Raw genomic sequence first — 16,448 nt, 5'->3', positions numbered from 1 at the left:
TTCGTGTGATTGACCCACGCTCGTAATAATTACCGTCGTATGCACGGCCGAAATGAAATGGCGCGAGGAAGCGGCGAGCGTTCCTTTGTATGTGTGTGTAAGCATTTTAAATTTCGCGCCATAACATAGACCGGTGATACAGGATGTTTATTTTTGATTGTTGAAAAATCTTTAATGCTGGATTAGAAATAAAAAACGTGTACAAAATTGTATCTTTTTATTTATTAAATTATTAACAAACATTAAAAGTTGTTCCTTATAATTAGTTACAAATAAAAAAAATTAATTGGTTTATTTTAATCTAAAAAATTTCCTTTCTTTTTCTTTTTATTGTCTTTTTAAATCTTTTCGTTTCCATTCCTTCTGAATTTTTCAAGATCAATTATAATTTACGTCGCCTCCTTCTATTCAAAATCTGATCTTGCAAAATTTATAATTGAAGCAATGGAAACAAAAATACTTAAAAAGACAATAAAAATAAAGGAAAAATTTCTAGGAAAAGGATAATTTTCTAAATAATGACAATAACCATAGAATAAAAATGACCACTTTACGGAAAAAGGAAGGGTAATGAGTTTGACACCCTATGTATGTATGTATGTATCTGAATCGGTTGTTAGACCGTAGCTCAAAAAGTACTCATCAGATTTTGACAAATGAGGTGTCGATTGATTCGTCTTAACACCAGGAGTGTCATAGGCTAGTTTTTTCTATAAAAAATAGGCTACTTTAAAAAAAAAGCCGATGAGACAGAAAAAGTTGCACTAAATAAATTGATTTCTTCACAAATAACGTACTTGCATTAGTTTTGATTCAATGAGTATTGAAATACCATTTGGCATTACAAATATTACTTAAAATAAATAAAAAATAAAATAGCAAAGATTGAATAATTAGAAATTGTTCGACCTGCTAGCGCCATCTCTTGTGTGTTGACCGTATTATTTGGAAATGCTCTAGACACGGTATTTGTCCTGAACGTGAAGTTTGAGTAATTGTCACAAGCCACCAAAAAGAGAAAAATAAAAATAAAAGTTATAAAAACTAAAACCCGACTACGGAAAAAAGCATCTGAAAAGTATGAAACAAGAATATATTCCAGAATCAACGAAATACGGTAGTGAGCATCTCCAGGTTATGGCCGTAGTCGCATGCCATTGTAAGCACTTAAATAAGCACGCATAAATCATAACGGCATGCGAATACGGCCATAACCTGGAGATGCTCACTATACCGTATTTCGTTGATTCTGGAATATATTCTTGTTTCATACTTTTCAGATGCTTTTTTCCGTAGTCGGGTTTTTTTGTGGCACGATGTTAGTTATACCTACATTAGCGACAAAATTTTATAAATTTTCGAGAGTGTGGTATTCAATCCAACATTGACCGAGACAAAGGAACTTCTGACACTTCTGGCAAACGGTGTTAACTTCTTTCCGTATTTTTTTTAAGGAGCAACGAACGCAGCGGTTTCTTTTAATTTTGTTTCTTTTGCTCCCCGCTCGATCTTCTAAAGAATCTGCATAGATTGGAAAGTGATTATCACCATCTAAGCGGAGAAGAGCAGGAGGATTTATTAGCCGAGATAAGGTCAAATTTGGGTATTTCTGAGCCAGTTGCTCCGCCAATTTATATCTGAATTGCCTGTGGCTGAGGGGATTTGTGCTGTTCTCGCGATGTATGATAAAAATGTTCAAAATGCTAACATTTATTAGCCGTTTGAACACTTTCAAGTACCATTTCATCCCCCTTTTGCGTTCCATTAAGTACATGGACAGCATTTGATCTTTTAAATCTACACCGCCCATGTACTTATTGTAGTCGTGCACAACCACAGGCTTCAATATTTGTTGTCCTGCTCTTCTTCCAGGCAACATGTCCGCATTGTGGTAAGTCGACACTGTGGTTACTAATTTAACGTCTTTCCAGGATAAGACAGATACGTCACCACAGTGTCTACTTACCACTGCTGCTTTTTGAAGTTTCCTTTCGTTGAGAATTTGTATGTCCCTCGGTGTCCCCATTCTTCGCCTGTTCAGAGTTCCGATGACATCGGTCTTATTCAACTTTAAAAATCGTGTCAAAGTAACTGAATTATAAAAGTTATCCATTACAAGACAGTGACCTTTGTTGAGGAATCTTTGCATGAGCCTTAGCACCACTTTCGCACTTGCGCTCGTAAAGCCATACAAGGAGTCCTCCGCAGAGTCCCCTGTCTGTGGATATTTTTTTCCCGTGTAAACCTCAAATTTGAGCAAATAGCCTGTAACCGCCTCGCCAAAGTTCATAAAATTTGATACCAAACCGTGCTGCTTTTGTACGGATACACTGAATCCAACTCAAGCGTCCTTTAAAAAGCAGCAACGATTCGTCAATGCTTATTTCTCTGCGAGGCGTGTACATGCTATTAAACTTTTTATTACAATGGTCAATGATGGGTTGTATCTTAGCAACTTTACGATCGGAACCATGAACACTGATAGTATTGTTATCGACAAAGTGCAGGAAACGCATGAGTAGCCAGTACCGTTTTATACTCATAAGTTTACGAAAACCTGGCATGGCCAGGGTACCCGTGCTCCAGTATTCACTCACACGTCCTGCGACCATCAGCGACATAAAAATCATCACCGCAAAGAGCTTGTACAGCTCATCAGTAGTGGTTTCTACCCAATCATTTAATCGAGAATGCGCCGAGATACCGTCCGGTAACTCGGATGCTTGCGCTATCGTTTGCCAGGCATACTCGTTGGTCTGTGCCACAATACTGTTCATTATATCGTGATCCCAAACATGAGTGAATAGCTTCAGAGGATCTGTTTCCTTAATATTGGGACCTCGCTCGCCTGCCTGGGAATAAACTTCCGGTTGACCTCTAAATGTACTATAATCGCTTGACCAATTGAAAGATTCAGACAGCCTCTCGTGTTCTTCGGGATCTTCCTCAACATCTTCGGCTGTCTCTTCCAGGATAGCTCGAAGCTCCTCCAGCGACATAGGTTCCTCCTCTTCCTCACTGCCCGAATCCACTCTTAGCTCCTCGCCTAATGGCCCACTGAGTATCTACAAGAGTAAATTGCCATTTATGATAATTCTTTTTGATAATGTGACAAATATAATCATATTCATTTATAATTAATCAGAGGGAGAATGCGTGCAAAACTCTAAAAATAAAAAGTAAAAAAAAATTGTTAAATATCTACCTCGGAATAAGACATATCAAGGTCATGAGGCCTTTGATTAGGCTGCCAATCATAATCGTCGTCATCGGGAAAATGTCTTCCGGTACCCTACAAAGATGAAAATTGAAAAAAATATTTACTTGTTAGAATTCCCTGATTAACAAAAATATTTGATACAAATATTTATTAGCAGCATACCACACTTTTTGAAGTGCTGGCTTCGGGAAGCCCGACGTCGTCAATAATTCGGTCTGGCTCCATTACCTACGGTTATTTAGGATAGATTAGTTTTTTATTTATTTATTTCAATGATGACAGAATGAAAGAAATAAAAAAAAAAATCTGTACCAGTTAGTCAATTATGCCATTTAATAGTTTATTGGACGACGTAGATCTTGCCTAGTACCTTCTTGTGTCCACGTAGAGAAAATGAGTTAATTTGATTAAGAAATCAATTTTATTTTTGAAAATAAAAACATATTCTTCTTGGAATGATCTGATCAATGAATTTAAAAAAAGAATCAAATTAAAATTAAGAATTTATGAGCAACATTCGTCTGGGGATAGTGATCATATACACTATAACCACATTTGCACCAGAAAAAATTTGATAGTAGAAGCCGACGAATTGTATTTCTACTCATGATGACACGGAAGTGCCTTATGGAGTTATTAACTTCCGTGTGGCAAATATGACAAATATTTTCCCGCAAGAAATGGGTTTCCTCCCATGGCCACATACACTCTCCTTTATAGCAAGAAATATAGTCGCGTTTATGCAAAAACCGGTCAAGATCCAGGACCACAACCATGATGAATTCCTAAAAAGAAGAGAAAACCACTAATGACTTATTGATACTTTCTGATATTTATTGCTTTCGCTTTTATAATATTATAAAGTTAAGATAGATACGCGAGAAAAACCGTGTGCAGAAAAATAGTTACGAAAACTTGGACGAAACCATATGAAACGCTAGTAGTTTTACGTGAGCGAAATCGATTAACAACACCAGTTATTTTTTTTTTTTTATATCATGAGCATGTATAGTATCGTTTATTAGTAAAAAATATTGAAATAGTAAAATAATATTGTTTTTTTTCATCTCGTTTCATTCCATTCCATCTCATTCCATTTATTTAATAACAAGTGTCAATAACGCCATAAAATGCGCAATTTATTTCATTGTCGCTATATACAGTTTACACTGCAATTATAATATATAGTTCAATATATCAATGGATTCAAACAAAACAACATACTGTACAAAAACATCAAGACTGACGTAACATGACGCCATTCGATTGCGTCATCTGCGTCACGTAAATGCAAGCCCTATTATGAGAATGTGTGCGTGCATTTTGCATGACCTTAGAAAATGTCAATTATTTTTCATATTCTGATAAAAAATGTACTAAAACCTTTATGCAATTCGAAAGTTAATGAAATTTCCTTTATAATGATATATAATAACGACATTTTTTTAAGATAGATGCAAATATAAATCGATAAGAAAATCAAAACATTGACAGAAAAAACATCGCGAGAGATTTGATCGTAGAAATATCACAAATCAAGTTAATAATACATTTATTTTCAATTGTTTTATGTTCTACATAATATAAACAAAAGCAAAATAGACAAGAATACTTACAGTTGTTTATTTTCGTGAGAATCACACAAAAGGAATTTCACCGGTCGCACGTGTCACCAGAATGCACTTGTTTTTACTTGTCGATCCCATTCCCATGACGAAATCCATTCAGTCTAATGGCCGCCCGTGACAGATTCATTCAGTACGTTTTCGTTGCAAAAAAAAATTTACCCAAAAGTCCAAAGAATAGAGAACAAAATCGCATTTAAAAAGTTTGTTAGTTTTGGACGTGGATCCACGCTTAGGCACACGAGGGTAAAGATTTTTCGAACGTGGATCCACGTCTAAAACACACGAAAGGTTAATAAGCTAAGTGACACCAGTTATTTACCTGTAGGAAACTAGAGGTGTGCGCGTTCCACTTCTCCTCGGGGCGGCCGTGCCAGGTGTTGAGTACGGACAGGCACACCTTGCCGTCGTTGTACAGGTTAGGGTTAAAGCGCACGGAGTGGCGCCCCGTAGTCTCCAGGTTGATGAGCATGGGCACCGCCGGGTACTCCGCCGGGAAGTACACGTCTAGCACGAAGCAGCCGTTCGCGTATGGCGTGTCCGACGGACCCGTTATTAGGACTAAAGCGAACATGACACGTAGTTTTAAGTGTATTTTATTAAATATTTTTACATGGAGTATCTCTATCGTTTAAAGTAATCAATAGCTAAATATATAAATTTGAGAGCGATACAGGATTTTATTATAAAATGCTTATACCAATAGCAGTAATTAAGTTTTAAAGGTAATCACAAAACGGTCGACAAAATACGATGTAGAATAGGTTGATACCTTCATGACGTCGAGGCGGTCGCGTCGGTCCTGACGAACACGGAGGAGGAGTAGGAGAGCGGCAGCGAGGTGGCGAGCGTGGCGGCCTCCTGCGCGAGGCGCTTCATGCGCGCGGGGTGGGCGCGCCTCCGCCCGCCGCGCGCACGGCGCCCTCGAAGTGGTACGGGACCAGGAAGCGGAACCCGTTCTCCGCGCACTCCGCGATCATCTCGAACGTCTCTGTGGACGCAAACACACCACGTCAATACATTTCGAGAAAGCTATTCACACGCACACCGCTGGTGTGAATAACAAACACAGAATTCGTTGAGAATACTACGTATTGAAACAGAAAAAAAAAATAAGTTACGATTTATACTCTGATACAGATATGACAAAAACGCACCCAAAGTAAAGAATTTAAACAAGTCGACACAGGGAAGGACATGGGTTCAAAAGTGTGTAAGTGTTATGTTATCTTACCAAACTGCATGGTCCGCATGAGCTCGATGTAGCGCGCCCTCGCGCGAGGCCCCGCTGAGCGGCTGCGGCGCGCCGCTGCTGCGCCCGGACTCCGCCTCGCTCTCCGACGACACATCAGCGCTGACGTTGCCTGACACACAAACACATTCACTTATACTACTTAGTCATAACTTAATCTTTACATTTTAAGCTCATAAATCCTCTTATTGGAACTTAGTTTCACCATTGGGCTTTATGGATAAATTACAAGGATGAGTTAATAAACAAGGTATGACTTAAATGTAATGGATGCTTACTTGTATATCAGCAATAAGTGCGGCGAGTCCTTCGTCTTCTTCGGACAACTCTGAATTACTTGAAGTACTAAATCTTTGGCTATATGTCATTTTACCGAATATATTTTTCTTGCTCATTCTGAAATCAAAATAATCAAAAATGTTGAAATATCCAAGACACAGCTGCTGAATGCAATAGCTTATAATAGATAGTGAAGCAGTTTAGAGTGGTGTGGTGTGTTACCTTAGCTTGGTGGCGTAGGAGTTGGTGGTGCGGCTCATCATGGCGAGCAGGCGCGGCAGCGGGCGCAGCGCGCCGCCCAGCCGCCGCGCGCCCAGCGCGTGCAGCGCGCGCGCGCAGCGCAGCACGTGCACGTACAGCGGGATGTGCCGCGACATGTCCAGCACTGACACACAAATACGTTAAGACACGGAACTGGTGTACTCATTGCCTTTACATAAAATAACATACACATCATAGTTATTCATATAAATTATATTCGAAAAAGTTGAAAAACATCATTCAAATATATAATAATACTGATATACTTAGATTCGCGAGTAATTACAAACCTACGATTTTTTTTAACTTAAGCCATAATTTTCTCGAAGGTAATCCATGGCCCTATAAAACTGATGTAATATAAAATTCATTAAAAACATACCTGAGTCATTTCTGAGATATGAGCAGATAGCAGGGACTAGTGAGCTGTTGGCGACGAGTTCAATAAACTCAGCGGGCAAGTCGTGCGAGTCGTCCGCGTCGCCGTCTCGCTCCGCGCTCTCGGCCGCGCCCTCCTCCGGCGGCCACTTCTCACCGGGGTTCATGTATGATGCTAACACCTACACAAATACAATGTATTATGCAAAATGTTGAAAACGACGTCTATTCGCCTCAAAGTAATACTCATAATATAAATGACTTGGCAAGTTAAAACTGAGTATATTATGAAGAATTTTTGTGTTTTAAGCAAATTGACATCAAATGTACCAAAGAATTTATACTATTTCCGGCAGCAGTATGCAACACCTGTCTTAATTACTTGATTAAGAAATCAATTTTATTTTTGAAAATAAAAACATATTCTTCTTGGAATGATCTGATCAATGAATTTAAAAAAAGAATCAAATTAAAATTAAGAATTTATGAGCAACATTCGTCTGGGGGATAGTGATCATATACACTATAACCACATTTGCACCAGAAAAAATTTGATAGTAGAAGCCGACGAATTGTATTTCTACTCATGATGACACGGAAGTGCCTTATGGAGTTATTAACTTCCGTGTGGCAAATATGACAAATATTTTCCCGCAAGAAATGGGTTTCCTCCCATGGCCACATACACTCTCCTTTATAGCAAGAAATATAGTCGCGTTTATGCAAAAACCGGTCAAGATCCAGGACCACAACCATGATGAATTCCTAAAAAGAAGAGAAAACCACTAATGACTTATTGATACTTTCTGATATTTATTGCTTTCGCTTTTATAATATTATAAAGTTAAGATAGATACGCGAGAAAAACCGTGTGCAGAAAAATAGTTACGAAAACTTGGACGAAACCATATGAAACGCTAGTAGTTTTACGTGAGCGAAATCGATTAACAACACCAGTTATTTTTTTTTTTTATATCATGAGCATGTATAGTATCGTTTATTAGTAAAAAATATTGAAATAGTAAAATAATATTGTTTTTTTTCATCTCGTTTCATTCCATTCCATCTCATTCCATTTATTTAATAACAAGTGTCAATAACGCCATAAAATGCGCAATTTATTTCATTGTCGCTATATACAGTTTACACTGCAATTATAATATATAGTTCAATATATCAATGGATTCAAACAAAACAACATACTGTACAAAAACATCAAGACTGACGTAACATGACGCCATTCGATTGCGTCATCTGCGTCACGTAAATGCAAGCCCTATTATGAGAATGTGTGCGTGCATTTTGCATGACCTTAGAAAATGTCAATTATTTTTCATATTCTGATAAAAAATGTACTAAAACCTTTATGCAATTCGAAAGTTAATGAAATTTCCTTTATAATGATATATAATAACGACATTTTTTTAAGATAGATGCAAATATAAATCGATAAGAAAAATCAAAACATTGACAGAAAAACATCGCGAGAGATTTGATCGTAGAAATATCACAAATCAAGTTAATAATACATTTATTTTCAATTGTTTTATGTTCTACATAATATAAACAAAAGCAAAATAGACAAGAATACTTACAGTTGTTTATTTTCGTGAGAATCACACAAAAGGAATTTCACCGGTCGCACGTGTCACCAGAATGCACTTGTTTTTACTTGTCGATCCCATTCCCATGACGAAATCCATTCAGTCTAATGGCCGCCCGTGACAGATTCATTCAGTACGTTTTCGTTGCAAAAAAAAATTTACCCAAAAGTCCAAAGAATAGAGAACAAAATCGCATTTAAAAAGTTTGTTAGTTTTGGACGTGGATCCACGCTTAGGCACACGAGGGTAAAGATTTTTCGAACGTGGATCCACGTCTAAAACACACGAAAGGTTAAAATCCGTATATACCTGTAGCAGAACTGTGACGTGTTCTTCTTCCGTTCGCTGTCGCACGAGCGCTTGCTCGACATTCCACGACTGCTGCGTGGAGCCCGTGCCGAAGCCCGTGCCCTTCGCCCAATACAACTGGCTCTTCTCTTCCGACTTGCCCGTTGAACCGTTTGAAGCTTGGCTGTTCTGTAATAATATACTAAGAAGTTTAGTAACGATTGGATTTGGATGATTACCGATTGGATTTTAAAGAAGTTTATGTTGATAAGATTATTAGAGTTTATGCCCTTTTTTAACAATCGATTCATAAAAAAAAACTTTCACACTTTGATAGATTGTAGTGAAGCTTGTCATGTGTATTTGTTTGTATCGTATTCTATAGTAGATCTAAACCAATTACGGGAACGGCTTTTACATATTACAGGCTATCACAAGTTTTGAAAACAAAATATAAGTAGTAGCATTATCAATGTAAATATATGTATGAAGAAAGCTAGGAGTGTGATATTAGCGTGCGTGATGTGCGTGTGTGTGGTACTGACATCGTTGGAGTTGGGTCGGTGGTGCGTGAAGACGGCGAGGCAGGCCAGCAGCAGGCGCACGGCGCCGCGCGCCAGCAGCGCCCGGCGCAGCGCGCGCCCGTCGTCCGTGTTGCGCGGCGCGCGCTCCAGCAGGCGCGCCACCACGCTGAACGGCAGCGTGCCCAGCGACCCCGCGCCGCCGCCGCGGGGGTCGCCCACCGCGATGCTGCCTGCACACAGTCTGACGCTGTAGCACGGCTCAGGCATACTCAATACTGGTACTCAATTTATTCAGAATTCTTGAAATTACAACCGATTGGAACGAACATGCCGAATATATTTACACTTCATAAGCAGAACAAATAGTATAAGAGTATCCATAACAAAAATTAACATAGGCTTATTATTTTAATTATTAGTCATAAACTTAGAAAAAAACAACAACAAGACAGTATCACTGACTATTCGCAAGTTGGTTTGACTCCTACCTTAACTTATTCCATTTTACTAATCATCAATCAAAAACTAGATACATATATCATAATGTTATATTATTGCGGTTACAGAAGCGTGACAGCACACTTCACGACAAAGTACAACCTTTTAAAAAGTGTTTTTTTTTTTTTGTGTTTTTGATCCAAAAAAGTATTTGACTTGTCCTACCACATTAAAACGACGTAAACACCGGATACCGTTTAAAAAAAAATGTTCTGGTAACGAAATACTTACGTCCATCCTCATCATGCGTAACTCCGAGCAGTAGTCTGAGTAGATGGCATGCCCTCGCGCCCTCATCCAGCAAGGCGTCCGCATAGCCCGGCAATTTGAGCAAGAGGCCTAACGCTACTAGTGCGTGCGCCGGCACTCCGGTACACCCGCTCTCCTCCATGCCGTTGTTGGCTGAACTGACGCCCAGTTCAACCACCTCCTGAACATAACGTTAATATTGTAGCTGGTTAAAACAAAACATATAGTGTGGTTTCGTGAGATTTATTTTCGATTGGCTTTCAGTTTATGAACCACTGTAGTTAGATTACCTGTTTTTTTTTTGAACATTTTTTTTTCAATCTGAGGAGCAGTTTTGCTTTAGTGAGTAACGTAAGGTGAACGTGTGTGTACCTCGTAGGGGTCGTCGAGCTTGACCCAGTCGAGGTCGTGGTGATGGTGCAGCAGCGCGGGCGGGTCTGGCGGCGCGGCGTGCGGGCGCGGCAGGCGCGCCGCCACCAGCGCCAGGCCGCCCACCGCGCCGAACCAGCGCAGCACGCCCGAGCCCGCCGCGCTGCTGCCCGCGCCCGCGCCCGCGCCCGCGCCCGCGCCCGAGCTGCTGCCCGCCGCCGCCCCGGCGTCCCAGCTAGGGCCCGTCCACGCTGCGAAACAGATTCGTTTAGTTTACCACGGCAAACCTTAAGAAAAGGATTCCGCCGTCTCTGCGACTGATCTAAACTAAAAAGAGTACGTTAAAATGTATTTGTACCTCCGTTAGTGTTAAGATGTAGCGTGAACGCGAGATGTGGCCCAAATACATGTGGTACAACGGCTGTCAACTGCGCGAGTGTTGTGCTCGGAGGGATGAACCCTTCAAGCCCGGGGACTTGCACTCGGATTGTCGTGTCTATTAGATCTGAAAATACACAATCTGTTACAAATAACCCAATGAGCATAGAAGGAAACAACATAAAAATACATAAAGCGAAAATCCAACGTTTGTTAACCTTTTCTACTCTATATCATTCGTTCAAACATATTGTTCAGTTTCAAAGCTATTCTTACCATCAGTAACAGAGAGCACCGAAGCATCATTACTGGTCTTGGTCTGTCTCTTCTTGCTACTGGCTTGTTTGAGTGAGGTATTCTTGACGTCCTTGACGCGCTTGTCCTTGGAAGCGCTGGCGGCGGCCAGACTTAGTTCCCAGGCCTCCGCCGCGGTAGTGATCGCGGTGTCTGACGCGCTTCGGAGTACCGAGCTACCCCCGCAGGCTGATGCTGTGTTCATGCATACTTTTGCGCTATCTTCCATTATCGGTACTGTTGAAGAAAGTAACGTTACAGTTAATGTTCTATCAGATATTATAGTTTTCGGGGTAGCTGAAGTGTCAGCCTGTCAGCTTAGTGGTAGGTGGTGAGTACGCACCGGGCGGGCGATGGTCGGACAGCAGATGTCGCACGGTGGCGGCGAGCGGCAGCGGCAGCACGCTGTGGCCCAGGAAGGCGGGGTGCGCGCAGCCGGCGGCCGCCGCGCCCGCGCCGCCCTCGGCCCAGCGCAGCGACACCCACACGCGCTCCGGCGACAGCACCAGGCGCAGGATCAGCGCGCGCGTGAACCCGGAGATGCCCTCCGGACCTGTAGCGCAACGATAAATATTACCTAAATACACTTGATCTTGGATCATAATCTATACAATCCACTGGGAAAACACAAACACTATGAAATCCTTCACTTGAACAAATTAACCATATTTATAAGGACTGTGTACTATTTGCACTCTTTTTTTAATAAAATGACTATTTTTTTTAAACTATGTTAACCAATACCTGCAAAAATTAAATTCAGCACTTACCAGTACAGTGCATCGACTCTAGAATGCTATGCAATGTGGATGCAAACAACTTCTGATTAGCAGGGTGGCACACTGTCAACTCGGCGAACAAACGGATCGTGCTTTCTTCCAGTTGAGCATATTGAGCATCCTCTTGCCACGTGCTAAATGAAAAATAAACAATTTACCATATACTCTCAAAACTGAAATCCAAAAATAATTTGGGAGAAAATATCCGACCTTTTTTTATTAATTTCTTTAGTGGCTTTTTATTTAGTTACATTCAAGTATTATCAAATCGTGACGTGTCTACACACCTGTAGGGTGGTCTGGGATGGCACAGCAGCGTGAGCAGCGGCTTCCAGAAGGTGTTCCCGGGCCCGCCGAGCCAGTCCTTGAGCCTGCGCGACCAGCAGACGGCGCGCGCCCACTCCACCAGCTGCCACACACTCTTCATGGACGGCAGCTCGGGCTTGGCTCGCGCAGACTCCCTGTCGGCATCCGACATTTGCACGTCCTCTTGTGAGCTGCGCTGCGCTTTTATCATTTCTAGTTTGGCTTCGCTGAATTCTGTAAAAAAAAATTGCCTGAGTTACAGATGAAATTGAACCTACATCGTACATCACATCGTACATTGTTATTTCTACAGTCCCACCGTCATGAAATCTAAAAATTAACAAAAGCAACGAGTTTTTCACAGACATAATCTGCAAGAGAAGTATTCTTTACGCAACATGATCTTTTGCACCAGCTTATAAACGTCCAATTGCTACAAAATTTTTATACGGCCATTTCTAAATATTGAGACTACATTAATCTAAGCACCATGTTATTCAAGCATAAAGCTAGACAATGACGTCGAGTTTCGCCGTAATTCTTTTGATAAGTTAGCTACTGGTCCTGTCCGCTTTATAATTTCCCAGGGTGTATTGAGGCTATGTGACTGACCGACGATGGCCTTGACGACGGCGGCGGGCAGACGCGAGTGCAGCAGCGCCAGCGTGGCGGCGGGCGACATGGCGGCGGCCGCGATGCTCTGCAGCTGCCAGCCGCGCGCCTCCCACGACACGCGCGCCTCGCCGCCCGCGCGCCCGCCCGCGCCGCTGCCGCTGCTGCTGCTGCACGGGGACTGCACCTTCGTGTCGTCTGTCAGACCTTCCATGCTGTGGACAGAGGTTCATACACATTGAAACCACTACCATCGTAAAATAATTGATTAACACCTGAAAATCTCTTCGTTTTTTTTTAAATATTTGGGCCACTTACTTTTGTAATTATTTAACACTGACCTTTCATCTTGATACATTGGTATGTCCATGTGTTCCAACAGCATAATGAACAGCTCCGGTCGGATGTAGCACATCGAACATAGAACTAGAAAAAACAAACAATCAATAAGCAACTCCACAAATGACACTAACATAATGTACGTTCAGATTAAGTAATAGACTCACTGGCATCGAGTGATTTCTTCAGTAGACTTGACTCGGGCACATCCTTCACCCATGTGTAGACTAGTTCAAACAGATCGTCAGTGATCAATTCTTCCAAGTTCTCTAGGATACGCTTCTCTTTTAGCGTCCATAATACCTGTGAAGGAAAGTAAATATCAAATTATTTCAGATAGAAGTCATACATTTTTTGCTTGGGTAGACCTTAAGAAGCATGGTCAAAGAATAAAAACTAGAAGAGCAAGAAACAACATTTAGTCAGTGATTCAAATAAAAAGAATCCTAGCAAAGGTACGACAATGGCCTGTGGTTAGCGTACGTACCGAGGCAAGCGTGTGCGTGAGCGCGGCGGAGGGCGGCTCGCGCTGGCGCAGCCACAGCTCGGCGGCGGCGGCCAGCCACTGCACGTAGGCCGCCACCGCGCCGTCCGCGCACCAGCGACACAGCTGCCGCACCAGCTCGCACACCGCCCACATGCTGCCGTTCACGCGACCACTGGTCGACACCTGGAAGGCTGCACACGACACACTCCAATTGAGTCATACGTTGAATTTTTACACATATATATAGTAGTTTAGCAACCATACATGAGAGATTATTTGTAAATAAGCATATATCTGACCGTGAGCATGTGCGTATGCGTCCATGTTGAGCAGCGCGGTGACGAGTGGTCCCCGCAGTGCGGGCGCGTGTCTGGCAGCAGCTAGCAGGGCTGCGTGCGCGTGCGCGGCGGCGGGCCCGCCCGCGGCGGCGCATGCGCACAACGCACTGACGGCGCCGCCGCCGCGAGCGCGCGCCAGCCGGGCGCCGGCGGCCGCTCCCGCCGCGCCGCCCGCGCGGGTACACGCCGCTACCACACACGCCCAATTGTTGCTGCTGTGAAACAAATATATCAGATTAGTAGACAAAGAATTTATCAAGAATTACCTACTATAACAACAATAATATTCGCGACTGCTTTAAATAACTTTATTCGGCAAAGTTTTATACTACTTACGTATTAGGCGTGCTGGCTGAATTGCTATTAAATGCAGGAGCAGCAAGCAGCCTCAGCTGCAACAAGCCCATGTTGGAGGAATCCCTCGGTTTGTAGAGTCGAATCTGTACAGTGGTGCAGACGATAGGCCGAGCTACCACCAGGCGAATGAAGGTCATGCCAGCAGTGTTCTGCGGCGGGCCCAATGGGGCCAGTGTGCCACCGCACCCGGCTTCTACGGCAACCGCGCCCGGACACGCTAGAATATTAAACAATTTATAAATTAATTTATACAGAATATTATCCTAATTAATCATATTTGATAATCTCAGAAATATAATAGTGTAGAGATTAGAGTGACAGGACGATACTGACTGGCGAGGCTGGTGAGATGCGGCTGCAGCTGGACCTCGTGCAGCTGCACGGCGTAGGGCAGCGTGAGCGTGAGCGCGAGGCTGGCGTCGTCCGCGCTGAAGAAGTGGTAGGACCAGGCGGCGGCCCGCACGCGCCGGGCCGCGCACGCGCCGCGCACGCTCATGCCGCCGCCGCCGTCCAGCAGCACGTCCGCCGCCTGCGCCGTCGGGTTGCCGCACGACACCGAGCCTGACACGCGGACGTAACGATAGTAATACACAAACAAAAAACACAAGGCTTGTACTAATAGCAGCTTAACTTTTACATAAACAAACAATCGTCAAACTTATTTCATTCGTTTCGTTTTCTGTACTCAGTAACAAAACTATGGAAAGAGAAACAAAAAATGTACAGGCATTACGTACAGTGCAGCGAACGTAACTTGGCACTTCGAAAACAAGATATTTTTTAGCGAGATCAAATTACAAATGCACGTTGTATGAGACGATAAATAAAGATGGCGATATTTGTAGCTCTTTCTAAAGTACTAAGTTACATCGTGAAATAAGCCCTAATTGAATTCAAACTATGATACAAGACTCACAGAGCGGCGCTATATTGACCAGGCCGTTAGCGGTCTCTATGACCGGCGGCTGGTTCTTCTTGTTGGCGGCCGAAGCTGGTGTCGACATGTTGATCATCTGAGGCGGCAGCTTTAGGTAGTTCATGAGCGATGAGACCAAACCTTGACCGCTGCTTGGTCCCGCCTGTTGGTATAATACACGTGATAGAGCACAAAAATCTCGGACATTTATGATTATTTATATATCTATCAATATCAATTTTTATAAATACCATGCAGTGATCATACTTTCATTCCGCTATAATTACGTATATAAAAATAAGCTATGTAAATGTTACAGTTGACTATTTAAAGCGCAATTTTTTAAAACGGACTTACAGCATCATCGGTCTTTGTAGGCACGTAAATAAAGACAGGTGTTATTTTATGTTAACGATTATGCATTGCAGTTCATTGGCGTTAAGAAATGAGTTAACTTCCGTTTAGACAACTACTCAGGAGCCCAAAGCCACCTTTTATCGTAATACAATATCAACACAACGTTTTAGTGTGGTGTCTCATTCCTTCAAGTGTATCTTACTTTAAACGTCGGAAAACGATAACAAACATTTCTCGACGTAAATGGACTATACTTGTAATGAAATGAAATGAATAAAGAAACGAATGAGAAGTATAACATACCTGATGGCATGCGGTGAGTTTCTCTAAGGCCAGTTCTAATCCACCGGCTTCTATAAATGCTGTGAGAGCTTCAGGGTAGTCCAGCACGCGTATGATCAATTGCTGCATCGCTTGCGATAGATTCACGACCTCTTCTTTTTCTGTATCAATAAATACAAATTAGAGAAACAGTTCAAAATGTCAATTGACAACTTCGGACAAACAGTTATCGCCGGAGGCTGAATGATATATGGGACCCATATTATGGGCTATGGCAGATGCGGTGAGTGTTCAAAGAGCTCTGTAATACTGGTATTTAAAGATGCAATGGTTTGTTACCCAGCCGCCGTGTTAGCTCATGTATAAGAACTACGGACTACGACTAAAGATTTAGCCGGCAATCTTAATTATTACAGTTATATTTTTTTAGTAGGAATCTCAAGAAAGTTACTATAA

At 42.2% G+C, this 16,448-nt stretch overlaps 1 protein-coding gene, 1 long non-coding RNA gene and 1 pseudogene across 2 annotated transcripts in view; all 3 read right to left on the bottom strand.

Moving 5' to 3' along the window:
* LOC113492999 overlaps window positions 1-3,445 on the bottom strand; it is a 27,546-nt pseudogene extending 24,101 nt beyond the window's left edge.
* The window catches only part of LOC113492500 (baculoviral IAP repeat-containing protein 6-like), a 40,453-nt gene continuing 25,448 nt past the window's right edge, over window positions 1,444-16,448 (bottom strand). The window contains 29 exon segments of the mRNA XM_026869976.1: window positions 1,444-3,065; window positions 3,206-3,292; window positions 3,383-3,448; window positions 3,533-4,005; window positions 4,837-5,408; window positions 5,660-5,745; window positions 5,748-5,836; window positions 6,080-6,209; window positions 6,376-6,493; window positions 6,599-6,761; window positions 7,020-7,197; window positions 8,929-9,096; window positions 9,453-9,661; window positions 10,161-10,359; window positions 10,551-10,798; window positions 10,906-11,052; window positions 11,202-11,456; window positions 11,563-11,772; window positions 11,990-12,132; window positions 12,286-12,538; window positions 12,917-13,131; window positions 13,258-13,342; window positions 13,423-13,558; window positions 13,743-13,933; window positions 14,042-14,295; window positions 14,417-14,654; window positions 14,771-14,998; window positions 15,354-15,516; window positions 16,014-16,153. Coding sequence (XP_026725777.1) covers window positions 5,138-5,408; window positions 5,660-5,745; window positions 5,748-5,836; window positions 6,080-6,209; window positions 6,376-6,493; window positions 6,599-6,761; window positions 7,020-7,197; window positions 8,929-9,096; window positions 9,453-9,661; window positions 10,161-10,359; window positions 10,551-10,798; window positions 10,906-11,052; window positions 11,202-11,456; window positions 11,563-11,772; window positions 11,990-12,132; window positions 12,286-12,538; window positions 12,917-13,131; window positions 13,258-13,342; window positions 13,423-13,558; window positions 13,743-13,933; window positions 14,042-14,295; window positions 14,417-14,654; window positions 14,771-14,998; window positions 15,354-15,516; window positions 16,014-16,153 — 4,517 coding nt within the window. The 3' untranslated portion in view covers window positions 1,444-3,065; window positions 3,206-3,292; window positions 3,383-3,448; window positions 3,533-4,005; window positions 4,837-5,137.
* Window positions 7,733-8,921, bottom strand: LOC113492501. Its single transcript, XR_003400509.1, has 2 exons — window positions 8,611-8,921; window positions 7,733-7,780 (listed from the first exon to the last, which is right to left on the bottom strand). It is a non-coding gene; the product is annotated as an uncharacterized LOC113492501 (long non-coding RNA).

This window comes from Trichoplusia ni, chromosome 4 (genome assembly GCF_003590095.1).
Source record: "Trichoplusia ni isolate ovarian cell line Hi5 chromosome 4, tn1, whole genome shotgun sequence".
Taxonomy (NCBI): domain Eukaryota; kingdom Metazoa; phylum Arthropoda; class Insecta; order Lepidoptera; family Noctuidae; genus Trichoplusia; species Trichoplusia ni.
This window is presented reverse-complemented; position numbering and strand designations above follow the sequence as displayed.